The sequence below is a fragment of the Magnolia sinica genome, chromosome 5 (genome assembly GCF_029962835.1).
Source record: "Magnolia sinica isolate HGM2019 chromosome 5, MsV1, whole genome shotgun sequence".
Lineage (NCBI taxonomy): Eukaryota > Viridiplantae > Streptophyta > Magnoliopsida > Magnoliales > Magnoliaceae > Magnolia > Magnolia sinica.
Window position 1 is genome coordinate 45,270 of NC_080577.1, and position 27,758 is coordinate 73,027.

Sequence of the window (27,758 nt, forward strand, 5' to 3'; positions counted from 1 at the left end):
AGGGCACGCTTAAGAAATGAGGATATCAATAGATGATTTTACCATCCAATTAGGGTGCAAATAGATATGAAATGGCTTTTGAGCCATATTTCAACAACTTCTCTCATTTCCTTGAAATTAAAACTTAAGATTCCTCCAAATTTCAACAACTATCCCATTTCTTCCTGATTATGTGTCACGGTCATCACATTGGACTTCTCGAAAGCAATTTGAGCTTTTATTGGTGCCTTACAAGATATTTAAGGTGAAATGAGGATTTGGGGGTAATTAGAATATTTAGGTAAGATGATATGGGGATTTCAAAAAATTAGATGATGAGGTTTTGAAAATTTTACGGATTTTGGCAAAAGTGTGGTTTTGAATTGGTAAATTTAGGGGAAAATGGAAATTTAATATTAGAATTTGGGAAATTTGAAAATTTAGGAAGTGGAATTGGGAAATTTGGGGAAAACTGGGAAATATGGAATGGTATTGACTTGGATTATTTAAATAAAATAATAATAAATTAATAAAAAATAAAAATAAAAACAACAACTTATATTTTATAAATAAATAAATATTAATATTTATCATATACAACAAAAAATTGTGCCCTGAATCTCTGGCCATGTACCTAGGTGTTTCAATGCTACTGGGGCTGGTGCGCCTGGGTTGCACTTAGCGCCTATAGCTACACCACTTAAAAACCGGGAAGAACATGGCCCAATCCTTGAAAGCTGACAAAATATGAAACTAAGAAAGTAGAAAAAGAAGAATAAGATCAATTAAAAGCTCAAGAACTGTGAGGACAACCAACAAATTTCAACGGGGGCTCACACCGTCATCGATTCAAAACCCCAAAGTTTCTTCTCAACTTTGCTTTGTATAAAGATAAAATGAGGCAACCCTCATTTTCCCAGCATATAAAATGATATTCAGTATCTTAACACACGAGTTTGACAACCATTCTGGGAACTCTGAAAAGCAGAAACGGAGGACCGCCACTTCCTGAAACTAGAGTCTTATTTAAACCAAAGATTTCCCGAAGAAAGTAGATAACGCTCACATATGGGGAGGCATTCCACAATTGTATGCCGAGCGTTCGCAGCAGAACCAGAGCAAATTACTGGGGAGCATCAAACAAGCCTTGCACAATCAAATGCGGTCAGATAATCTCACCAGCTTATTGTATAGAATGCGGTTATCCCTGGCAGTATTGCTTTCCAATAGAGCACTCTGTACAAGTTCCTAACCAAAAGCAGAAAAGAGATGCAATTACCACAAAACCATGGCAGAAGCAACAGGGTGAAAGGGAAGAAGACAGCATAAGCATGGATCACTATTTAAAAGGAAAAGTTGGAAATATGCTAGGCATATAAGAAGCCTCACTACCTTGACATCCCTGTGGGAGAGGAACTTCCCCAAGTTGTGAATAATCAACCTCAGATCTTCAACCTGCCAAGTCGGTGAGCTTATTACAACTGCAGTTATATAACATGCTTACGATAAACTTACGAGTGACAAAAGGACCCATTCAATGGTGTTTACCTTGATGTAGCCCACCCGGTTCCTGTCGAAGAATCTAAATGCCTGTTCCAAGTTTAAAAAGCACGTCTCAGAATTGCTGGAAATGTTTTTTGAGCTTGATGTTTGACTAGATAAGCAGAGATGCAGTTCAGTTACACACCTGTAATAGTTCTTTATCAACAACCGACTCCTTTGCGGCAGCATCAGACTTCTCTGACTCAGCCACTTGATCATTGCTCTTTTCCCTGACAAGTTTGTCATTTGTCTCAGCTGTTTTATCTTCACTCTTTACTTCATCTGTGGGTTCCTCCATTTTGTTTATGACATCAGTTGTCTCCTTGTCATGCTTAACTTGCAGATCAGCTACCTCTTCATCATTTCCTGCCTGAAAATAGGAAGTATCACTAGAGGGAATGCAGAACCCAAGCATGCTTTGCAAGTGTTTGTCTCAACCAAAACACGGACGTCACAGATTCTCACGCCGGGGCTAAAAGAATAAACGTTGGATGCAGCAAAGCCAAAAAATAAATAAACCAACCAATCAAACACTTGAAGAATTCCTCAGTACACAAAACCAAGACCCTAGGCAAGTTGAGGTAACTAGTTGTTTTATTAAAACAAATAAAAATTCGACCATATACATGAAATCATATTACAACATAAGCTTTTATTAATTTAAAGAAAGAAAAACTACCTAAACTGGAAACTGACATGTCTGCCAGGTCAAAAACAGATACAAGATATCCAAAATGGCTACTTTTAGAAGCCTGACTTTGTGACACATCCACACAAGCATATTAGATATATGCTTTCATAGTTTACTGTAATCTTTTACATGTTTTTAAAATTTTTAAAAAATAAAATAAACAGAGTAAGAAATAATACTAACCTAAAAATTACTTGTTTGTAATAAAATCAGCCCACTGTAAAAAACAATAGTCAAAACCTCAAAACTAATCATCAGCACTAGAGAGTCGCTGCAATAAAAATAAGTAATGAAAAAAAAAAAAAAATTTATAAATTTAGTTGTGTCCAGGAGTAGGGGTGTTGGAAGGTGGGTCTCTTTAGAAACTGTAGCAACCATAAATTGTCACGTCTTTTGTACATAGAAAAACTCAACCAGGAACTTCATGTTTATCTGAACCTTGGATTGTACCAAAATTAGAGATGTTGGTATATGTCGCCTATCAGAACAAGTACGCTACATCCAAACTCACATCCATCCAAAGGGATGTGGCCCATGCTCTTACACACCCCATATGTGAGGTGAAATCAATTGTGTCAACAGCGGTGCCACTTTTGATTGTCCATTCCTCCAAAAACACCCTAATATAATCATCCAAACCATCCAATCAATGGATAGAAGATGGTCCGCATTAGACTACAAGAGATCCTATCAATGACCTGGACCCTTCCCCCCTTTCATTGTGGATCCCTCCCAAAATAATCACTTTGATTGGATGATCCTACCCATCTGATCAATGACTAGGAAATGAATGATTCTTAATCAAAACACTAGAAAAAGGTACCATCATTGTCCATCACATGGTGCCCACATTTGATTGCCCATCTCTCTCAAGAGAATTACTTTGACCTGAGTCACCTAACTACGAGAACCATCCAAACAATTGCTTGGAAACTTGACGTTCCATAATGATCATGGCCCTCAGATCGATGGCCAAAAAAATAGACGTTTTGCAGCAGGTGTGGATCCATTCACCCCTTGACTTTCCAGCTTCATGAACTAGGGAGTTTTGCTTTTTTTTTATAGTTAAATTTCATCGTTTGTGCCCGTTTGCTACTTCAGCATTTAGTATTTAGTAAATTCAACAATTTAGATTAACCAAAGACAATAACTAAACAATTCGTGAATTTAGCAATTGAAAATTGCCGAGTTCACTGATTCCGTGGAATGATTACCCAGCGTAGACAACAGAAATTCCTTGACTTCCCAACTTCATGAATTGGGGAGTTCTAACATTTTTTTTAATTGCCAAATTCAAGATTTGTGGCCATTTTATTAATTGGGAATTAGTAACTAGTAAATTTAGCATTTCAGGTAAATCAAACACATTAATTACACAATCAATGAATTTGGCTGAGGGCCCATCCAAACACCCCCTGAATAAGCTTTCTAAAAATCACCAATATAATGCATTATGGCATGTATAGTGCATTGAAACTATAGTTAGATTAAGTGTTCCAAACACCTATCTTTAGCATAATAGATTATGCCATAATATTCTTTTCTTAATCTATTATTAACTCTACCATGAGCCAACCAAACAGGCCCCATGTATGTATTTTCTTGTGAGATATCTATTGTTAACAGGGTTCCTACATCACTTTAACAACTTAATTATGGTTGAAATATACAGCTTAATAATTTCATCCACAAATTTTAGACACATTTGTGGTATACAATCAGGCAATGGCTTCTGGAAGATGGCGATGAAAAAAAAAAAAGATGCCAAACCCACTATTTGATCCAAATTCACTAAAAGTGAAGAGATGAAGAAAACAAAGGCAAGGAATCAACAAGCATGAAAGATGGAATTATGGAAACATAGAAATATTAAATACCCAGCTGAGGAAAAGAATCTTGCCTCATGAGGATCCGATAGCACAGCATCATCCATTTCCTGATCTTCACCAACATCTTCCTCTGGATCCTCTTCATCAGTATTGTCCTCCATATTTGATTCATCGAGACCAGCTGCAGAACCCTCCTCCTTAGGCATTGTATTTTCATTTTCTGGATTGGAAGCATCCTGCATTTCAGGCTTAGCAGATTCATTTTCTACAGGAGGTTCATCAGTAAACTTTGATCGCTTCTGTGCTGGTTTCTCTTTATCACTCTCTTTGGCAGGGGCTTCTTCACGCTGCCTCTTCCGTTGATTTCTTTCTCTTATGAATTTTATACGCAGTTTCTACATATAAAGGAAGCATGTTGATTGAATGAGATCAGAAGAGTGGGTCAAGGTAAGACTTACATAATAAACAAACAAATTTTCTGTTCAGAACCTACCTCAAGAAATGCTAGAAGACGACAACCCATTTGGTACTGAAGCATTTCAAACATCGACTCAGCAAACAATGAAAGCTGCAAAAGGTGCAGTGGAATCACAAACAAGAAAAACAACTTAACAAAAGCCACCAGAGATAACCAGCACTGTCAGCTCAGCTGCAACTTAGATTTAAGACAAGTTTGCGAAGGGATTTAAATTCCTTCTAAATCCGCATTTACAAAACCTATATAAGGTATTTTCTTCTTTGGCGGGTACCCATAAAGGCATCTTTTAAAATGCAATAATACTTTCTTCTTTCTTTTAGCATTTAAATGGGATTAAAAATGCATTGAAACCTTTAGATACCACCTGTATGACATTGCAGACTTATTCACAAAATGTTACCGCACTTGTGTCTGCTTAGTATGAAGAAACCACAGAGATCAACCAAATAGATATATATATAAGAATGGTCTCAAAAACATTATCGAGACCAAGTAGGTCAGGTCAATCAGCAATGCCATCTGCATTTCAAAATTAGGCGAACAGTAGACAATTGGATAAATACACAGAAAAGAAAAAGAAAAAAGCAAACCTCAAATGTTGATTCCTCAATATCCTTGTCATTATAATCCAGGAGCGCATCCAATGAGAGTGAAATTGAGCGAAGCTGCAGGATACAACTGTACAGTGAGATAATCATCACAAAAGTTTGGCTAGCATAATGACATACTGAAAGATGACAATATATCCAAGTTTCTCAACTTACTTTAGATCCCTTGCTACATTTTGTTTGTAAAAACAAACCAGGGTGTTGTGGAGGTTCTTCATGCTTCCCCTTTTCCTTTACTTCTTTACTCGATTTTCTTTTAGGTCCATCCTTCCCATCCTTGGTTTGTTTCTCTTTTTCGTCCTTCGCTCTTTCCCTTTTGCCCTCATGACTATCCTTCTTCAGATCTTTATGCTTTGCGACCCCAGCCTCCATTTTATTCCCTGCAACATCTTTGTCAACCTTGAGATCCTTATCATCTACTCTTGCCTCTTCCTTTTTATCCTCCCTGCCATCCTTGATTTCTTTTCCAGTAGCACCATCATCTTGCTTCTCGGCAGTTGTTTTAGACTCCTTTTTCTGGGTTAAATTCTTTCCGGATTTGTTGGCTTCAACTACCTGCTCATCAGCAACTCCAACTCGTTCCTTCATATTTTTTGCTTCACTTACTTTCTGTAATACCATACTTGCATCTCCCTTTTCATCCTTCTTGCTATCTGCACTCGTGCCCTTCTCTTCAATCACAGGAGCCTTTTTCTTAGGCACCTTTTTAATTATTTTCTTCTTTCCAGTAGTTTTAGCCGCAGTTTCCTGCTCAACTGAAGTTCCGTCTGGTTCTTTCTTACCCTTCATTTTATGTTCTTGACACTCAACTTCTTTCTCACATTGTGATTCACCGGTGTTTGTATCCGCATCTTTCTTCTGACCAGCCTTTCCTATAGGAACCTTCTTTACAGTTTTCTTACTTGCAGATTTTTTAGCGCTTGATGGATCAGCAGAAGTCTCATCTTGTTGCCCTGTGGTTTCCTTTCCACCATGCTTCTCTCCGCCATCCTTCTCCTCCATCTCATTCTGTTTGCTCACTGTCTTATCCACATTGGATTTTTTGTCAGCAGTCTTCACTTTGGTGACCTTCTTAATAATTTTCTTCTTTACAGGTTTTTCTACCCCAGACGTTGCCTGGGAAGCAGAAATTCCATCACGCTCTCTCTTTTCGTTGAGTTCACCTTCTCCACCTACTTCTTCCACTTTGATCTCCACTCGTTTTCTATCCCCATCTGAACCCTTCTCTATGAGCACCAATGCATTTTCCTCAGTTATGTTTTTATCATCATTCACCTTCTCCATTTTCACAATGTTACTTGCCTGTTCACGGGGAGCAGCGTCAATAGTTTTTATTGTTTCCTTCTCATCCTTTACTGGATTGTCTTCCTTCTTAACACTTTTCGTGGAATCCACATCTTTGCCACATTTACCATGACTTCGATCCCCTAGAAATACAAGCTAGTGATTGTCATTTTTTAAAACTACAAATAGAAAAATAAAAATTCACTAAAATAAATACGTATACATAAGACCCAGCATACCTTTAACATCTTCCTTCCTTTCACTTGATCTCTAGAAGAACAAGAATAAAATAAGTTAGAATTTTAGATCCGCAAGATACGCCCATTGAGCAAAGACAACCAACAGTGTTTTCACAAAAGCATTTGAGGCAAAAAATAACCAATAACAAACCTTTTCCCTTTTCACAGCCAGTTGCTGTTCTCTCTCAATTATAGCCTTCTTGTATGCATGCCATTGGCTTTGCCATAACTCCCACGAAGGAAGACATCCTGATAAATCTGGAACAAACAGCACAGTGATTTCTTTATGGCTAAACAACCCATCCTTGCCAATTCTGTCATAATGTATCTGCACAAACCAATTCACAAATAGAAAATAGATGTCAAGAGGTAAACACATGAACAATGGTTCAATTTTGGGACAATGGATATGAACACAAACAATTCCGTCAAAGTCATCAGGCATAGAACTATGAAATTGCCAAGTATGAATGGCTTAGCGAGTTGCTCTAACTTACAAATAATTTCTCGAGTGTCTTACTTTAAGCGTGGTTTGCACAACTGACTGTTGGTCAATGTATAGAGTGGACCCAAACAGGAAGGATCCATAAGTTGGCCATGAAAATTCTCAGCCTTACAGGTTCTGTAAGCGGTTGCGAGCACAACTGGAGTACATTTGAGTTGATAAATTTTTCAATTCATTCCTCGAAGTGAATATCAGAACTTGTAAGTACTCGTTAATCAACTTTCAAATGAAATGCTATATGGATTCACGCACACGCACACACACGCACACACACACGCACACACAAAAAAAAAAAAAAGGAATCTTCTTGAACAGAAGAAGCTAAATGACCTAGTCTTCATCCAATATAACCAAAAGCTGTGAGAACGATTCAAAGCTAGGCAAGAGAAACCTGGTTTCTATGATCCCATTGGCCCGCATTATCTAGAGTTGGGTCAATGAGTGATTTGTAGGGACAAAGGCCACGGTCTTTGCACGTGAGAACATAATATGGGCCTAAGAAGATGTTGCATTTAGATAGACACCTAGAGAAAGTTCTTCAAGTCAAAGGACGAGAAAAGGGGTGAGTAATAACACAAAGACTAATAGCTGTCAAGGCCAAGAAGCAGAAGAGATTGAAGAGAAACAAGAAGAAAATTATCAAAATGATCCACCATTGGACGTGAATGAGCAACTAGTATTAACCGACAACAAAGAAGAAGAAGAAGAAGAAGAAGAAGATGAAGTACGCATCAAAGAAGGAGATGACTCTGATGACAATGATAGTGGTGATAATGTTGTGCCACAATGGATAAGGGATTAATGTATACAGTATTAATGTACTAATCTATTTTCGACTTTAAAATTTTGAATTTGTAAGTTGTAACTAATTTGTAGTTACACAAATTGTAATTGTATTTGTAACTTTGTAGTTTTCTTTACTGTTTTAGTTCATAGCTTGTAACTTTGTACATATTATTTATACATCAATTCATCAATAAAATTTATGTGTCTGTAGTTTTTAATAAGTTGTTAGTTAACCATGGTGTGTCATAAAGGCCGTGACATAAAGGTAATAGCGGCAACCGTTACACGTAACGAGATCGTAAAGGCTGTTACAGCCCCCAAGACTTCTAACTATGAGGTGAAATCAGCCCTAAATGCTTCCAAGTGTAACAATTTTGGACACCATTCATACAAGCGTCAATTAGGGAAGTCAAACATGAATATTAATGTTATTGAGACAGAAGGGGGTGAGGGTGAAAAAAAGAAGTGGAAGAGGTCAACTCATATGACTAGGAGAGAGACTCATGATTCAAAGAAGTCAATCTACCTTACCCAAAAGAAACAGTCGGGAGGAAGTACTTCCCACAACCAATTCATAGTGTGAGAAGAGACATGAAATGGATATTATGGATAGCACAAGTTGTCAACTCATGACAACTTTGTTTTGGAACAAATGTGAAGAAGCTACAACTACTAGTACAAATATTCTAAAGCCATATAATGTCTTTTGGGTGGATGAAGGGAGTGAGCAGACAGTATCCCAACAGCGTTTAGCATCATTCCACATCGACAACATGCTCCAATTGAAAGTGTGGTGCGGACCAATGTCATTCTAATGGGATCACACACATCAGAATGATTATATCGCACATGTTCCATTTTGTTGTCGTCAAGGTCAATCTTGTGCATAGTGGTGGATGGGGTTCGATTAGAAGATAAGGACAAAATTTCGGAAGAGGTTGTTCGCTATTTTAGTAATCTGCTTCGGGGAGAAGACTGGGACAGGCCAAAGCTGGATCATCTCCATGTAGAAAAGTTGTCCGAAGATGATGCTCGTGCAATTGAATCCCCGTTCATGCTAATTGAGGTCAACGGGGCAATGGACACGCTGGGAGGGGATAAGGCCCCTGGGCCAGATGGTTTCCCGATTCTCTTTTTCCAATCCTTTTGGGACATGCTAAAAGGAGATATTATGGATTTTGTGAATGAATTCTATGATAGAGGGCGGCTCTCAAAAGATCTCGGAGCATCATTCGTTGTGCTCATTCCAAAGATCTCGGGTGCGAACTCTTTAAAGGATTTTCAGCCGATCAGTTTACTCAGTGGCCCATATAAAATTCTAGCCAAGGTCTTGGCGTCTCGGTTAAAAGGGGTGATCGGTGCTAGCATCTCTGAAAATCAAAGTGCTTTTATTCCGGGTCGACGAATAGTGGATAGTGCCCTCATTGCTCTTGAATGCTTGGATTCCAGTCACAGATCCAATTCTAACGGTATGCTATGTAAGCTGGACATCGAAAAGGCGTACAATCACGTAGATTGGGGATTTCTTCAGTATATGCTCTTTCGGATGAGTTTTCAAGACGAAGAAGATGGATAGGGGAATGTGTGGAATCAGCGTTCTTTTCTATCATAATCAATGGATCCCCAAAAGGCTTTTTCAAAAGTTCAAGGGGATTGAGACAAGGTGACCCCCTATCCCCCTTCCTTTTCCTAATAGTTAGGGAGGCTCTTTCTAGAATGTTAAGGGTCAAGCTGAAGGCATTTTTAGTGGGTTGAGAGTGGAAGGGATGGCTAGCCCCATATCTCACATTCAGTTTGCGGACAACAACCTTTTGTTCTATGAAGCTGATCAACCCAAAGTAAGTAATATGCGAACTATTATTAGGTGCTTTGAAGCAGTTTCAAGTTTGAGAGTAAACATGGCTAAGTCAAAGTTGTTTGGGGTAAACATAAAGGAAGAAGACATAAAAAAATTATGAAAATTTCTTTCGATGCTCGGCAAGCCGTCTGCCAACTTCCTTTGTGGGTCTTCCTCTATGTATAGGAAAGCCTCCTAAATTCCTATGGGATAAGGTTATCAATAGATTTGGGTCGTAACTTGCTAGATGGAAATGTAGATACCTATCCTTGGGAGGCCGATTAACCCTTATCAAGGCAGCATTTTCGAATTTTCCTCTCTATTTCATGTCTCTGTTCAAATGTCTGATGCCGGTCCTGGCAATTTTAGAAAGCCTTAGACGGGATTTCCTATGGCATGGGAAGGAAGACAAGAAAAAATTCTATTTGGTTAGTTGCAAGGAGGTTTGTAAGCATATTGATCAAGGAAGGGTGGGTATAAAAGATCTCAAAACCATGAACCAGGCTCTTCTAGGCAAATGGACGTGGAGACTTGGGACCGAAAGCAGATCTCTTTGGAACAGTCTAGTCAAAAGCAAGTACGGTCACTTCGCGAGGGGGGGGGGGGGGGGAGGGACAAAGGACTCTATTAACTACAAAGCTTTGGCTCTTTGGAAATGAATTCTATCTATGAAAGAGGAGGTTCTAAAAGGTACTCGCATTGCAATTGGAAATGGAAAACGCACCCGATTCTGGGACGACATTTGGGTGGGAGATGAAGCCCTTAGAGTTGCTTTCCCGCATATTTATAGTCTCGCCCCTGATAAGGCCATCTCAGTGGATATGTGCTACTCAGTTATTGGGGGAGTAGTGGTGTGGAATCCGGGGTGGAGACGAAATCTGAAAGATAGGGAGATCGAAGAATTTGTTGCGCTTCTTAATCGCATCCAAAGCAGCACACCGGATCAACATAGCGCAGATCAACTCTTCTGGCGGGCTGATAAATCTAGTCTATTTTCGGTTAAGTCCCTCTACAGCCTTCTTTCCAGCCATCCACCGTCAGTGGAAGAGGTTCCGTTCCCCCAAGTTTGGAAATTTCTCGTTCCCCCCAAGATACCGGCGTTCGGGCGGTTGGTGGGCAAGAACAAGGTTCTCACAGTGGACAACTTAAGAAAGAGGGGAATGTATATCACAAATATTTGCTTGTGTTGTATGGAAGATGAAGAAACAGTGGATCATCTTTTTATTCACTGTTCATTTACATATCATATCTGGACACATATCCTATATCGATTTCAGATGTCTTGGACTTTTCCAGATTCAGCCCACAACCTTCTTCAGGCATGGTACGTCCAAGGAGTGGAAAGCAAAGATCGAAGCTTTGGAGGCTATCTCTCTTGTCAGTTTGGTGGGCCATATGGGAAGAAAGGAATGGTAGATGTTTTAATGGCACTTCTAACTCGGTCGAGAGTATTGTGCAAGGGTCATATACCTCATAGCAGAATGGGGTTCTTCCATTGAAAAACTTCATGATTGTAATTTGTCTTTTTTGGGTTCTTAGTTGATCTGCTATCTCAGCAGATTAGCTTCCCCCTTTGTTTATGTTTTCCTTCTTTTCTAATAAAGTTACTGTTACCTCTAAATAAAATAAAATAAAAAAAGGTCAGTCTTGTGCAATGACAACATGTTCCATTCTACTGTCGTTGGGGTCAGGCTTCTTCATGATTATATCACACAAATTGGGGCTCGAAAGAATAAAGGGTCTATGTCACATAGCATTGCAGACAGATTTACTTAGACTATCATCTCACATCTGTTATAAGGGCTGAGATGTATTACAGCCAATGGCTAGGATTCAGCGGCAATTTAAGGTTGAATTTACTATATAAAGGCTTTTACCATCCAATTAGAGAATCAAAGAGAAATTACACCGTTTTCCTTTTTGAGACCAGAAGTGCAGTCATTTTGATATTCATTGCTTGAATTTACTGTAGATGCTGGAAATTAAAGTTATCGCTGAGAAAGTTTTGCATAACAAAGGATCATGTTTTAGTGCTTGGAGTTTGCACAAAATTGCTGGAAATTCTGGTTGAGTTGCCGTAAATTTGATTCTGGTGCAGAAATTAGGTTTAATTGCCTGGAAATTTGTGAATTATTGCTGATTCCGTAACTATTTTCTACGATTTACAAAATTTGGTGTTGGGAATTCATTGTGGACCTTGTAATGTGCTGTTGGAACTGGAGTCTGGATATGACAATCAATCAGAACCATGTAAAACCTAGATTGGCTGCAAGTGCAGCAAAATAAACTCAAGAAAGAAGTACACTAAATCACTAATATCTGAGATGATCTGTTCATCCCTCACTTCCAACCAAGTTAGCATTAGATTAGATCATCATTCCTCTAATGTTTGATCATAAATTTTGATCTGAAACTTCCATTAAACAAAAATCACAACCACACAATAGTCATGCAGCACAAAAACACGAACTAAGAAAGTACGAAAGGAGACAAGACTACCTCAAGAAACCGATTCCAGTGCTGGGAATTTTGCAGATCAAGTTGGGTTAAATCTTTCACATGTCTGTCAAAGAAATCAACTCTAGATTTTAGTGCACAAAATACCATCTGTATATTTTGAAATTCAAGAACCTAAAGACAAATTTATTATGGGTTTTTTTTTTGTGGATGGATTAGAAGATACAAAAATACTAGTAGTAAGCACCTAAGAGCTGACTGAACCAAGGAGGAATCATCAGCCAAGGGATCTCCACCATCCAGAGCTGCATTCCATGGACCTCCAATCGCCATGAAGGAACGATCTTTCCTGAGAATTGCAAACCTCAGGATATTATTAAGATGGGGTATCCTGTCATCGGAACTTTTATCAGAACACAGCTCCTCCAGAGCATGGCTACTGATACCACTCAACAAGATCACCTGAAATGAAAAAAAAAAAAAAAATGTGTTGAATATTTTTTAAAGGATAAAAATATAGTGAATATTAAACCACAGGGTGGGAATGCCATGTAATTCTTGTAAATACTGCAGCCAGTGAGCTCGAATGAAATGAATCACTACACCCATAAACTGAAAATTGACCTTTCAATCCCAATGCAAGAGTGAAGTGAATTCAGTTGCAAAATGAAACAAAGGTTGGGGCTATGCATATGTTATTTCCCCGGCCAATTGCCATGCTAAGTACCCTTCCCTTTTTAGGGAGTGTCTTCCCATTGTTATGGTTGTGCCTCTTTCATCTTAATAAAATGTGTCGTTCATAAAAATTAAAAAAAATAAAAACAAAGACACTGTATCAAAAGCATTCCCAATTAACAAAATTAATGATGCTAACCTCATGGCCAGATACATACAAACAAAATTAATGGTGCTAACCTCATGGCCAGATACATGCAACAGAAACATAAGTTAAATAATATCATTGGTTCCCAACACATTCTCAGTTAACGTCTTTCAAGTCACGGGCTTTCTGTAAGTAATTAAGTCACCAAGATGGTTCTCTTGCAAAAGATTATATGACTATTTATGGCAAGTGGCCAATGAGAGCCTGCCTTAAAATTTCCACAATCAATTTTTTTAGCATGTGACCTATTATTTATATTTTTATTGGTACGTGACCTATTTTTTTGGTACGGTATATATTTATCTTATGTGACCTACTATTTATAGCACATGACAAGTCTCTCAAAGATTCACCTTTGCGTTCCATACAGTGCTTTTGCATTTGGGATTTCCAGGCTCCTCAACCAATGGCTCTGCAGAAGGCTCTTTTGGCTCCGCTCTAGCATCTACTTCAATGAGGTCATGCTCAAATCTATTCCACACAAGCAGAAACAATAAACTGTTTATTCTGAACAGTTTCTGCCATAAAGAAATCCAGAAGCATAAAAATCTAATCTTAATCCCATAAAAAATAGCCCCATTTCAGAACTCTCCCCCAACACATAAGCAGAACTAACTACGCAGCCATTACAAAGAAGGCAGATGACAAACTACATTGCACTGTAACAGGGCAACTTAAAAAGAGAAGATACCTGACAGGAGTGTGTAATGACAGATTCAGGTTTCCCTTTGGCCAGTGCAGAATAATCTAAGGAAAATTGAGAAGATCCATTACAATACATACTGAGTACACACTTCAGCGTAGATTCAAGACAAGTAAGATAGCCGTGACTTGCAAGCAACTGAAATAAGAAAAGTCATACCTTGGTGAATTCCGGGGATATTGATAATTTTGGATACCGCTTGCTCAAGGCCAAGTAGTCCCTTTCAACGTCCACCAAACAGGATGGGTAAACCTGAAAATAGAGTATAGTTCAATTATCCCACCTAATAAACTCTGAAGACACCACGATTCCCATATAGAGCAAAAGCAAGAAGTAAATGAAGCAGATTGTTTGAATCAGCTCTAGATGGAAAAAAAGGCAAAAAAAAAAAAAAACTATGAAATATTGTAGTTGTTTCCTGACTCTCAGCTGTTTGAAGTGTTCAATGGTTGTTTCTCTCCTAAAAGAATCTCCTCGCATGACATTACTTTTGTAGCTTCATCATATCCGTTGTCAACACCAACAACAAATGGAAACTAGGCATAGCCACAAACAAAGTGCAAACCTAAAGCTGTATATAGATGATCATACACCAAAAGCAAGACCTATACCAAGTTGATCCTAGATTTCCAAATCCAAATCCCATAAATATCTTGGTGTATTTAGGAAAAAGTGTGAATCTAAGGAATTCCAGAAGAATATCTAGAAAAGAGGCAATGGGCAATTGGTTGAGAATTTTCTCATGAAACTTCAAGGCTGAGATGAAATCAGGAAACAGAACAGGAACCTAAGAAGCAGCCCTCAGACCCAGAGACTCACGGCAGACTAATTTCCCAATATCACTGAAGATTCATGGTTTTACCTTGCAAACATATTCTCTCCTTTTTTCTTTAAGGGGTGAATGACGCCTTCAGCATGACAGAGCACACAGTTAGTTAAGAAGGCTGGACCACAAATGAAGCAGCAATCTATTCAGAACTATAGCAGGATGCAAGAAAAAAAGCATCAAGGTCCACCTATGCAAAGCCTCCTGACGTGGAGAGTCTCGTCGTAGAGGTCTATCATCCCTTATCAAAGAAGAACCATGGCGATCTCTAGCAATTCTTGGTGGAGTTCGTTCACGCCTAAGTTCAGGTCCACGTTTACGTTCACGTTCTCTATCCTTGTCACGGCGCTCTCTTTCTCGCTCCCTTTCTCGTTCACGCTCCTTCTCTCTTTCACGTTCTTTCTCTCGCTCACGCACATGCTCGCGGCGACGCTCCTCCTCCCTCATGTCAACGTCCCGACGAAACCCACCCCTATCATCTTTCCGCTCGTCAACCTTCAATCCTCCAATGCCTGGATGCCCACCACGCGACAGAATGCTACCTGGATATTCGGACTCAATCGACGCGCCATGGAACCCTTTTCCTGCAATATAATCCCGACCAGGAGGCAAGCCCACCCCATATCCTGCACTGGAAGACCCTTGTGCATAAAGAAGATCATCGACACTTCTCCTGGGAGCTGCACCTAATATGGATGCTGGATGTTGTCCAGCGTATGAAGCACTACCAAGGATAGATAAATTGCGATGATCAGCATCCATTCTTCCACCATACGCGCTAAGATCTTGGGATCCATGAAGAACTGCAGCACCCCTTGCTGCAAGATAATCACTTGGTCTGCCAGAAATGCATATGCTACTCAGTGCAGTAAGAAATGGAAGCTTATCTATCAAAATAAAGCATAGGGCTGACACCATTTTCACTCACAGAGATTTAATCTACCGAGGATGGATTGAAGTTAGGCTGACACTTCTCATTTACAAAAATAAAAACAGATGGAAGGAAAAGGAAACATATTCAACATCACTGCATCAATCAATACATGGTAAACAAGGATTTCAAGTGATTAACGTCAAACAGTAAGCATGCAATCTATAGAACCATACCTATTACTTCCATCTAGAGCAGAAGCCGCCATGGCATGCCTCATATCAGAACCAGTTTGCAATGATTGAGCTTTCAGCATTTGCTGCTGTCGAGCCAATGATGCCTGGTGATAGTTGTACAAAGAATTAGATAGATGGCTAAAAGGCTAACACTGACCCTGTCTCAATACCCAAAATAATATATAATAGTAACCAAATCCAGTACCTGGTCAACATGGTCGTGCATCTCAGACTGTTGCAGTAACCAAAAGAAACAGAACAGAAGTCAATTATTATTCTAGGGAAAGAGATAAATATGAATGCACATTGCTAAATGAAACAGTGCCAGAGTACCTGACGCTGAAGGCCCAGACCAACAGAATCAGCATATCTTCTAGCTGATTCACTCTGAATGTCCCTCCCACTATAAGCACTCTGGTGCTCACCATAGTGGCGGCTGTCTATAGTACCATAATCAGAAACTTTTGCAGCAGGGAACTGGTCACCTTTGTGACCATATCCATGGTTCGATGATGAGACATAGTCATCGTTTTGTAACCCCAAGCTAGATCCTAGAGCACCAGATGCAAACTTAGGAGACTCTCCCAGAGCTGAACCATAATCAGCACGACCAATCTGTAGAAGCACACATGCTACTTAGAAACATCAAAGGCATATTATGCACCATATAGAGTCATACTACAAAAATAAATGTAATCAATCCTCCTGAAATAGAATCCTCACTTGCAAATGGTATACATACTAAAAACAAATACCAATTTCACCAACAAGCTAGCTTAAATCCTACCATAGCATACCCATACAATAAAGATGAAAGTGAAAAACCCTTTTCTCACATAACCAAGACCCAGACCAACAGAGAATCTATTTTGATATCACAAAGACTTAGACCTTACTCCTGCTCAATAAAACCAATATTACAAATACCTAGACCTTACTCCTGCTCAATAAAACCAATATTACAAATACCTAGACCTTACTCCTGCAACCCTGATTAATAAAACCAAAATAGTACCTATCCAAATGAAACAATTTCAAGCGGTCCTATGCAACTTAATATCCGAATAAGCACCCTTTAATTAAATTACCAAAAAAGAAATAAGTACTCCTACAAACTTCCGAGGCCAAAGCAACATAGACTGATGGTTTAAGATACCTCCTTAGCTCGTGCATCAGCAGCATAACATGTAACAGGATTGTGGCAACTAAGTACTCAGAAAAGAGAGTAAATCTGTATTGGACGACTTAAAACAAGAAGAAAAGGAAAGAAAGAAACCTCTATTCAGTGATAAATTAAAGGCCTGACATCACAATGAACATGAACAAGAGTCACGTCACATCAAAGGTTGAGAATCCCAAATGGTAGACAGTATGGGGCCTGGTTCATAGTTTGTTCACAAAGAGTAACAATTTGACAGAAACTTATGATGAATTGCCCAAGTTGCATAATGTGGGAGCGGTATCTAGAGCTAATTCGAGTGTAGGAGCACCGAAACAGCAGTTCTCAAATGTTAGGAAGTTGTGACTGCCTGAAGCGAGAGCAAATTTCTGATGCAAGAGCAAGAGCACTCTGAAGCAGGAACAGCACACCGGGTGAAAGGTTCTTTCATCTAAAGAACATCCCCGTAGTATTTCATTTGAGATAAATAGCTTCAGAAATTAAGATGTTCCAGAAACAGCACTATATCATCCATGAAGGAATAATCGGGAAATAAATTGAAATAACAACCTTTTGACCACTGCTCAGATTAGATGTTCCATACATGGCTCCATATTGTCCTCCATAATGAGCTGCAGGAGAAGCATGGGTTCTATATGCACCATATTCTGCTTCTTGAGAAGAACCCAACATGGATGAATGCCGAGAGGGTATTGAAAGTTGGGACCCTCTGTCAAGACCACCAAGAGAGCCTGTAGAATAACCAGATCCAGACTACAGACGACAATAAAAAGTCAGGATAAAACAACATAATAGAATTCCGAGATTTTACTTAGTGTAACTCAAGTAACTACCTCATTATATTTTACCAACAACATTTAAATGAACAATTTTGCCCAAACCAAAAAAAAAAAAAGAAGTTCCACAGTATGTAGACTTACAGCTTGCCCATATGCTGGTTGTGATGCATATGACTGTTGCCCATAAGCATTACCCCCCCTTGAAGGGTACATCTTGGTCTAGCAGGGCAGAGCCTATGCTGCATCAAAAAATAAAAATGATAAGAAAAGACAAGTTACCTAAATCATGCAATTCAGTTAGCAGAAACTGCATGGACAGGGCATTACATCTTCTCTATAACAATACTAACATGTAGTCGTTGCTTGCTAAAGAAAGGCCCATCTTATCAAATCAATTTACTTCTATATAATTATTAATGAAGTTAATGATTATAAATAATAAAAAAAAGTAAACGCATGGATAATCAATTTCCAATCCTTAGCTGGAAGGAGGTTTGCTCCCCTTACAAGAGGGAGCTGGCATTAAACGCATGGATATGGTTAACATTGCGCTTTAGGGGAAGTGGGTGTGGCACTTTGGAAATGAGAATTCTTGCTTATGGAGATCCATAGTTGCAGCCAAATATGGCCTTTCTCCAGGGGGATGGTGGACCAAATCTTCCTCTCTTTATCGCTCTTCCCATATTTGGAAAGGTATAAATTGGATTGTCCCTTTCGTTCGGGAAGGTATAGCTTTTTCGGTGCAAAATGGCAAGAGAGTCAGATTCCGGTTAGATCCTTGGTTGGGGGACAAGCTCCTCGTAGAAACTTTCCCAGACCTTGTTTCCCTTTGTTCTGACAAGCATGTGTCTATAGCATCTTGATATGTCGTAAGTGGGGAAGATGGGATTTGGCAGCCCCCTTTTAGGAGGAATTTGACGGATGATGAAATCATGAGTCTAGCTAACTTGTTGTCTCGCATGCAGGGAATCTCGATTTCCATGGAAACGGAATACACATTATCTTGGAAGTGGAGCGCATTTGGATCTTTCTCCATTCATTCCCTTTATAGTTCGCTTTCAGATCCAAGAGGCCCAGTGCATCAATGCCCTTCAAGTGTGGTTTTGACTTATGGAGCTCTCCCAAAGGTAGAGCGGCCTTTGCTTGGCTAGTAGGGAAAGGTCGAGTTCTTACAATTGATAATCTTCAAAAACGGGGAATGTAACTTCCTAATATGTGCTTGCTATGTGAGCAAGATGCAAGAATAGTAGAACATGTGTTCTTTCGTTGCTCCTTTGTAGTTAGTCTGTGGTTCAAAGTCCTCACCCTAGCTAAGGTCTCTTGGGTGATAACTCTCCCTATGGAATAATTCTTGGCTGCTTGGCATGGAGCAGATGGTGGAAGTTTGGGAAGGAAGAGATGAAGGTTGATCCTTCTTGCGGCTTTTTGGTCCATTTGGTAGATAGGAATAACCAATGCTTTCGTAATTGTAGTTTAGCTGTGTCGGGAGTATTCAATAGAGTTATTCTTTTGTTTCGTGATTGGGCGCCATGAGAGTTTAGTTGGGGTTGTCGGTTGTGGGGCTCTCGGTTTGGATCTTCCCAGCAATGGGGATGGTTGTTGTTGTTGTATTTTATTTTTGGTTGTTAGTGTTTTTCCTAGGTTTTCCTTTCCTTTTTGTTTTTGGCTTTCCCTTTCATTACACTTCTGTTTTGTTTTCCTCTTTTGGCTTTTGCCTAATAAATATCATCTTCCAACCAAAAAAGTAAGACTCTCACATGAGGTGGCAAAGCATGCTCAATGCGTAAAACCAATGAGGGACACCTTCCTTAGCAAAAGACTAAGACACTTAGCCTCATAATGAATTTTATAAATGTCAATTCTAGACTTCTAGTAGACAACAATCCCACTTGAAAGCAAAGAAGAACTGATGGGGACATCACGCGCACCCCCCCCCCCCCTCTCTCCTCAACGCACGTATGCAAGGAAAATGAGCTCCCCACCGTCGATCTAGCTCGATGACGACGTCCAGGGAGGACCTCCTAGTTAGAAGACAAAGTTTTGATTCAAAAGAGTGGGCTCGATAGTCAAGAAAAGCCCATCATGGGATCTCATGATCGTGGCCCACTGGTCAGATTAAGTTCATACTTTACATTTTGCTTATTTATATTATTTAGAACATCATGAACGCTTTAGATTTCTTTGATTAGTTTTTATTTTAGTTTACTTCATCGCCAAGCAATAAGTTGCGCACATGGCGTGAGTTTTTGGGTATAGGGTTTTCCCTATAAACAGGCACCCCTTGTAGTTCTTTTGATTCATTGAAGTTGAATAAAAATTCCTGTTTAGTTTTTTTGCTCTCTCAGTTTCTGAGTTGTGAAAAAATTAAAGTGAGTGCGAAGCCCTCCCTTTTCGAATGGCTGAGATTAAAGCAGGTGCAAAGTCCTCCCTTTTTCTAAGGGTTAACTACCGTGGTGCGAAGCCATGATTATCCACATCTGCCCCTCCATCTTATTTCATCCTTCCCGCAACCATCTTTGCGCCCAATCTGTTTGTTTTGCAGCTGTTCATCCCTCCACCGCCAGTTTTCAAAATCTAGCTCTAAAGGAGGGCTGAAACTTTGACAGATCACCACGCCCAGACCACAGCCCGGATCGACGTGAGATTTGGAGGTTTTGCAGCCCCAGCCTGGCCGACCAGGGCCAAGAAGCCGGTTTGGGAAGGCGGGCCTTCATCGCACGTGCGGCCAGCCCATCTGCGCACGTGCGTTAGCCCCGGGGTACCGTCTGCACGCGGGAGCTATTTCTGGGTCAGGTTTTTCTCTTGTTTTCCTTTTTTCATCCCTAATTTTATAAACTCTAACCCTAGATTGCCCTAAATTCCCTATTTCTATCTCTTTTCTCACCCTAAGGTTCCTTGATTTGAAATTGGTGAATTCCTTAGATTAGGGATTGATTGTCATGCACGTGTAGATGATTTTTATTTCCCTTTGAGTATTGTTTGGTTCATTATTTTTATTGATTCAGCCCTAACATGTGTAGGCATGGACCCACAGATTCCCCTTAATTGAATATTTGGACTTTTGTGTGGGATGTGGAATTTGTGTAATTGTTTATAAACTATGTGATCTTAAATCTGAAATCTTACACATCATATCTGAATTTCATATCCTGCATCAAGAACTCCATGAACCCAGTCACCACATAGACGTCCGCAAAAGACCAAGATACTAGCCTCATGATGATTTTTTTTTTTTTTTTGAAAAGTTACTGTATGTATTGAAAGAAAGAAAGGGGGGAAGAACAAGAGGTTACAAAAGCGGGAGAAAAATGGGAGCTGCCGAGAAGGCAACTATAGACCATTACACCCCGAGGAACAGGAAATCAATTTGGTTAAAGCCGACAACGTGAACCATCCATTCAATCAGGAAGCGCTTTTTTAAAGCCTCATGATGAATTTTTAAAATGTCAATTCTAGTAGAAAAAACCACAATTCCACTTGAAAGCAGAGAAAAACTCCATGAACCTGGTCACTAAATAGATGTCCATGCAATGACTTTCATAAGTTCCTTCTGACAATGTGAAAATCCAAGGAGGAATTATAATACTTTCAGAAGCTAGAGCATGTGCCTTGTGCTCATTATATTCTTTCCTTCCAATAAACAGCAAGGAAGATCTCACCAGTGCCACTCCTCGCCAATTCTTGTCAACATTGGCACACGTTTTCGTACAAAACTTCCATATAGTTCAGCTTGACCAGTCACACAATTCTTTCTATTGTCCAATCTCTGTTGTTTTTAAGGCCACCTCCTAGTCCAAACTCTTTCCACAAGGGCATAAGATCACTTCATACTACAAATCTCCACTATTACGGAAGCTCAAGATGTCATCTTCTTTATCTTACCACTGGTTTTGTTACTCCATTGTTGTTTGTCAGTCATGGATTTTTTATTGGTGATCTGAATTTCATTACAAAATAACGAAAGCTACAACAAACAGGGGCAACAGAACCTCAACAAGACCAAAACAGGGAAACCACAACAGCTCCTAAAGAGAAACAAAACACCACTGAGAACATAAAACAGGAACATATAGAGCAGGCTTTCCTCATATCCTGGATGATGAGATTGGAGCCCATAACTCCAGACTTTGCCAACCTATTAGCTACTCCATTGCATTCACAAGGAATACGGGCAAGACACATTTGAATTCCGCCGCAAAGGTCACAAGCTTCCTCAATCTAATCAGAAACCCTCCAAGGGTAACATCCAGACTTAATCCATGTTGTTGCATTGGAAGAATCCCCTTCAATGAAGACAGGAAGAGAATTCAATTTGGAATGCAAGAATCCAGACAATTCCATGCGGCAGCTTCAGCAAAATTTGAGTCTCTAGCCCTAATGGCCCAAAGAATTCCACCAAAATAGAACCCGAGCCGTCTCTCAATACACCACCAATTCCAGCTAAACCAGGGTTAACATAGGAGCAACCATAAAAAAGAGGGGGGCTTCCACCGAAATGCAGGCTGTTGTGATGCAATCACCCCATGTCTCACATGTGCATGCTCTACACGTGTACAGGAAAAGGACCACTTCCCCTTTTTAGCCCATCACTACTTTCCTTTTCTTTCAAATCTCTAAATTAGGAAATTTCTTTTTTCTTTCATATCTTTATATTAGGCAATGAGTAATTTTAGATTTTTCTTATTTAGGCACTCTCTGAATTACAAAGCTTTTTTATTAGGTAGTTTCCTATTTTCTCAGATCTTGGCTAGCTAGGAATTCTATCTTTAGATTCCATAACTTTTATTGCAAATTGTAACAACTGATTATAAATAAGGCCTATGGCCTATGGAATAAGACAAGTAGGAAGATATTCTCTTTTCTAAAAGTCTCTTATCTCTACGGTAATTGTTGAGGGGGGATCCCTAGTTCAAGACTAGAGGACTATTGAGCTTGCTCACAATCTTGCATTCGTGATCTCTAGCATTCGGCTAGAGGATTGTTGTGTCTTTTCACACAATCTTTCTTCTCCTATTGATCTATTTGCTTATCCTTTCGGGTTTTGCATTAAATTGGTATCAAGCAAGTTCTGCCCTCGGGAAACTTGAAAGAAGGTAATGTTCTCATCTCAATCCAATCTTTCATCTTTCCCCTTCCTCGATCCTTCATCTTCTATTTTCTTGTCTTTCTCTTTTTTCCCTTCCCTAAATCAACCCATTAGTTCAACCATTCCACCACAAACCATATTATTCACCATCTCACCTAAACCATCACCCTATCTCTACCCCAAATTCCTCTAGTAAACAGTCCATACCCTATCCTAATTCCTACGCCCGACCTTTCGAAAACCTTTCCCATTCACTACATCTAAAAGAGAGAGAGAGAGAAGAAAAAAGAGAGAAAATAAAAAAGAATGAGAAAAAAACATTCTTGCATGCTTTGTGAAAGCCTAGTCTTATGTGCACTAGCAAAGGGATGATTTACAATCCTGGGATGGCTACGCACCCTCGTGATGGGACTGTCGCAACCTTGCAATAAGTAGTTGATTTGATCACGAAACGAATGGATGATCTAGAGACCCATTCCATGGTCAGAATGAATGCTTTGAAAGATCATTTCTTCATGTATCTCATAACTGCACTCGGGTCTAAGATCTATAAAAAGTTTCATTTTTTTAGTCATGGCTAAAATACAAATTTCAAGTTAATTTCTTCCTTAGTGTCCTTTTTTTTTGAACACCTGCAAAAATGAGTAAGATTGTTACATTAGTCCATTAAATCAATCAATCAAGTCCATAATTTCTTAGAACTAAGCCGTAGATAGTCCATTTACGATGTTTCTAACAATAGATTGAATGTATTAATCTTTTTAAGTTTGACTTAGGATCAAGATCTACCTTAAAGACAATTAGATGTTTAGATCCATCCAATCCGACCATTTATTTCCTTATTTTTCACGATTTCGGTCAAATGGTCTTGATTGATCTTTGATCAGATGATCCAATATAACATTAGATTAAGTAGATTTTAAATTTTCTTAAATCTAATCCCTTGATTGATTTATTAAACATTTGATTAACGGTTGGATTGGACCCGATCGTCGATTTAACAGTCCAGATCATTATTATAATCTTTTCACTAATTTTAACAATCTGGATCTAGATTGTCACTTGTTAGACTATCAAATGGTCCCAAATTAGGCAGCTTTGTAGTCCGTTCAAATTGTCCAGGTTAGTCAGGTTTCAAGGCCATATAAGGAATTTAATTCCATCAGATTTGGTGGTCATTGCATGTTCTAGAATTGATCAAATTTGGACTCAATAGAATGTCCAGTAAATGGGCAAATTTGAACGTCCCCATGTTGGTAAACATGTGCAGAGGTTGGACCTCAAATCAATGATCCAGATTTGATTGATTGGAACGTCCAAACAAACCATTCAAAAATCAAAACATGTGGGCCTTGGAAAATACAATATAGAAGTTATTTACTTGATGTACGGTGGAGATCAATGATTCTTTAACTTGTGTGGCCTAGATGGCATACGTCCCACTCTCTTTATATTTAGTGTGAGTGCTTACAAGTGGTTTGGCATGCCTTATATAGGGGAGCCAAAACCATCTTACATAAATGCACATGCACATGTAACATGTGATAAACACATATTAAGTGCATGCGTTAGTGCTTATGCTTAAGCACAACTAGGATTGTCATATTTCGTAGTCCTATGAGGAGAACAAGCACTCGTGAAGATATTCTTCAACTCATGAAGATCTGTGAATCGACTCAATCAAGCATCTTAAGGAGGACTCAACATCTCAAAGCTTAAAAGTACATGGTTCGAAGATCGAAACACTTCGTATGAGTCAACCATCAGATGGTATAACCTTAGATTGACCTTAGGTTAGGTGTATTTCACATAGCATCATAATAATCATCTTTTATGTGAAAATACACTCAAGTCATGATAATGCTATGTGTACTCCTCCATGGTCAGATTGTCCTACCGAAGCGTGAGGAGCTCTTGGAAAGAAGTTGTCTCATAATTCAGCGATAGGAACCTTTGCTTCAATCTTGCCTTCATTTCCTCTCAATTGCTTACGGGAGGAAAGCTACACCGCTACAAATCTTCTTCGATAGTGTACCACCAGTCTTGAGTTGTGCCCTTAAGTTTCAGGGTAACAAAACGTAACTTGACAGCTTCTTCTATTTCATACCAATGAAAACATCGCTCCATTGACTTTAGCTAATTATTGGACACCTTCGGATCCAAATTACAACAGCTTGGAAAAACATATTCTATCTGTCCATTAGATTCCTGAAATTCATATTCAATGAAACCTTCACCTTGACTCCTTCATGGATGTAAATGGACTAGAGACATGGAAACAGAGAGGAAAGAGTTGCCTTACCAATCCAAGAACTTCTCAAATCCACACATCATCCAACCTTACCTTGAAAAGGATCCAGTGGAATATAAAAAAGTGTCCATTGACTAGGTCTGATTGTTAAGACCCAAACCTAGCAATAACCTATGCTGGTTGGCTCAGCCTAGGTATGGGTACTAGGAACCGACCCAAGCCCAATCCATTAGCCCTATCAACAAAGTTCTCTAAGAGGATTGTTAGGCGCACGCGTGGATGAGGCATGTCATCTATAAGGCATTGCATGTGTAGAGCAATGGAATATAGAAGTTGTCCATCAAGTTCAGACCGTCAACATATTCTCACCAAAAGATCAGGCTGATGGGCTCACCAGGTGGGGCCAATTCAATCCTTTGTTCAAGTAGTCACCTGACCTGCAAACCCAAAACAAGACTACTCTTAAAAGTCCTGTCTCGTCAAATATTGACAAGAGATAATTATTATGTGGGTTTTTTGCATTTTAGCTTTCTTTGTTATTCATTGGGCTATGTTCCTTTAGCTTTCCCTTTTCTTTTCTTTTTTGATCTCCTTTAATCCATTTGGTTCATCAAAATCATCATCATCTAAGCCTTATATTTGGGTTCAGCTACATGAATCTTGTTCTATTCAGGGTCAGCTACAAGAATACTATTCTGCCATTCCACTCTATCGAGGACCATATCCTTAGTTAAACCCTCGTAGACATATTCTTACTACCTTCCCCCACGTCATTTTGGGCCTTCCCCTTGACCTTTTATAACCTTCAATTTGAATCAACATTGCCAAACTATCTAAGTGTACTTCCTTTTGCCAGCCAAGTTTGCCCTGTTGGGATTTTGAGCAACCATGATCACTTGGATAGCATTGTAGCTGATGATGCGAATGTAGCAGTGAAGAGCTAGATCCTGAGAAAGTGGAAGAAATAGAAGAAAGGGAAAACCAATGATGATGGATATTGACCATCAATCAATGAAGTCCAGAGAGTACATCCAGAAATGGACTTTCCTTGGCCATCCATTTGAAAAATGAATTTCGTGTACCCATTGCATCCATTGGATAAGTTATGCATTGCAATTTCACGGTCGCATTCATGCACATGCACACACACAAACATACACAGACCCGCACAGACCCATAGTTGCACCTGCGCAACTGAGCGCACATGTCCTGCTCCACTACAACACGATATGTGGGGCCCACTGTGATGTTTGCATGACAATCAATCAGTCCGTGTCAGACCACTCATGTTCTCATTGGAGCCGAAAAATCCGGCCAATCCAGAACTAATGTGAGCCAAAAAGGTAAAATCATTCCTAGAAACACTAAAATAATATGGTGTGGCACATCTGAATTTTGGTCATCCTCATTTTGGGCACCAAGGAGAACATGAGTCGCATGAGATGGACGATTTGCATCTTGGGAGAGGCCGTGCTTGGAGTAGGCACGGATGATGGCGTTCCATGAGTGCCGTGCGTGTTGAATGCTGCCACGGCAATCATACATTCAATCATGCATTGATTGCTGTCAAACTACGAAAAAAAAGGGGGGAAAGAAAAAAAAACAGAGTCTCACCAAAACACACTGATTACACCGACACCAAACCCTAGAAAAACCCAAATTCCTACCAGAAGAAATCAAATCACTCGTAAACCCCTATATTTCTAACCGAAACCCTACGCAAATACAAATTTCCACAAATAACTCCCATTCCACCAAATCAAACCCTATCACATATTTTCTAGAAATCAGAGGCGAATTGCATACCTTCCGATGCGAAATCTGAGAAACAAAAAACCTCTCGAAAGAGCAGCGATAAAAACGGAATCTCGCCTGATATGGAGATCGGGTTTTAGGGTTTCTGGGATCCGAAAATGAGAGCGAGAGTGTGGGAGATGGAATTCGAATGAGGGTTTTAGAAACCCCTCTTCCAAAATGACATTTGCATTCAAATCCGCACAATGTGCGTTTTACATCATTTAAATAACACCATATGTTATCAGCCGTACATTTAAGGCCCACCTAATAGACGTTTAAGATTGTCTTATATAGTAAAAATATAAATATTAATAATCTACATGTGGACCCACTATTTGAATGGTCTAGATAACTCGACATCAATGCCACAGATGATATGAACAAATCATCACCATATTACATTATATCCACAACTAACAAGTAAAAAATTACTGGACGGTGTGTATGAACCAAATACATCATGATGGGCCCACGGATCACCTACCTGCGTCGCAAGCCAAACCCGTCCGCAACAAAAACCTCTTAGGGCCCATTGTAACGTTTATTGGACATCAAACACGTTTACAAGGTCATTCAGTCTCAGTGAATGAATGGAAAAAATAAATACCAGCTCGATCCACCATTACGTGGCCCCGGTGGATTTTACTGTATGAATTACATTACCGCTACTCATGGTATAGGCCACTTAATGCTTAAATCTACCTAATATTTGGACTCAAGCTTTAAAACAGCTGGTCAAAAGGGATGGTCTTGGATAAAATACAAACATCGATGTGGGCTACACCAACCTCAAACAATAGCTAGGTCTTTGGAGGGTACTTTTTATTTCTCAATAATACTTTTTTCATTTTCAATTGACCAGTAAATATCACCAATCCAGTTGCTAGCTAATTGAATGAGTGTAATTTTAT

General features: G+C 39.4%; 1 protein-coding gene across 3 annotated transcripts; it reads right to left on the bottom strand.

Moving 5' to 3' along the window:
• Window positions 1–997: 997 nt before the first annotated feature.
• LOC131245021 (protein SHORT ROOT IN SALT MEDIUM 1) lies at window positions 998–27,009 on the bottom strand. Of its 3 annotated transcripts, none has more exons than XM_058244175.1 (23): window positions 26,857–27,009; window positions 17,855–17,952; window positions 17,484–17,687; window positions 16,088–16,369; window positions 15,960–15,986; window positions 15,755–15,858; window positions 14,838–15,485; window positions 14,684–14,729; window positions 13,981–14,073; window positions 13,810–13,865; window positions 13,472–13,589; window positions 12,483–12,697; window positions 12,278–12,341; window positions 6,802–6,978; window positions 6,651–6,681; window positions 5,284–6,554; window positions 5,110–5,184; window positions 4,535–4,609; window positions 4,113–4,436; window positions 1,667–1,891; window positions 1,528–1,569; window positions 1,372–1,434; window positions 998–1,227 (listed from the first exon to the last, which is right to left on the bottom strand). In XM_058244175.1, the coding sequence occupies exons 2-23, from the start codon at window positions 17,924–17,926 to the stop codon at window positions 1,135–1,137; spliced, it is 4,305 nt and encodes a 1,434-aa protein (XP_058100158.1). In that variant the 5' UTR covers window positions 17,927–17,952; window positions 26,857–27,009; the 3' UTR covers window positions 998–1,134. The 3 variants fall into 3 exon arrangements, with proteins under 3 accessions (XP_058100158.1, XP_058100157.1, XP_058100159.1); XM_058244174.1 differs by having other exon boundaries at window positions 5,284–6,563; XM_058244176.1 differs by lacking the exons at window positions 4,113–4,436; window positions 4,535–4,609 and having other exon boundaries at window positions 5,284–6,563.
• Between the last annotated feature and the right edge of the window lie 749 nt (window positions 27,010–27,758).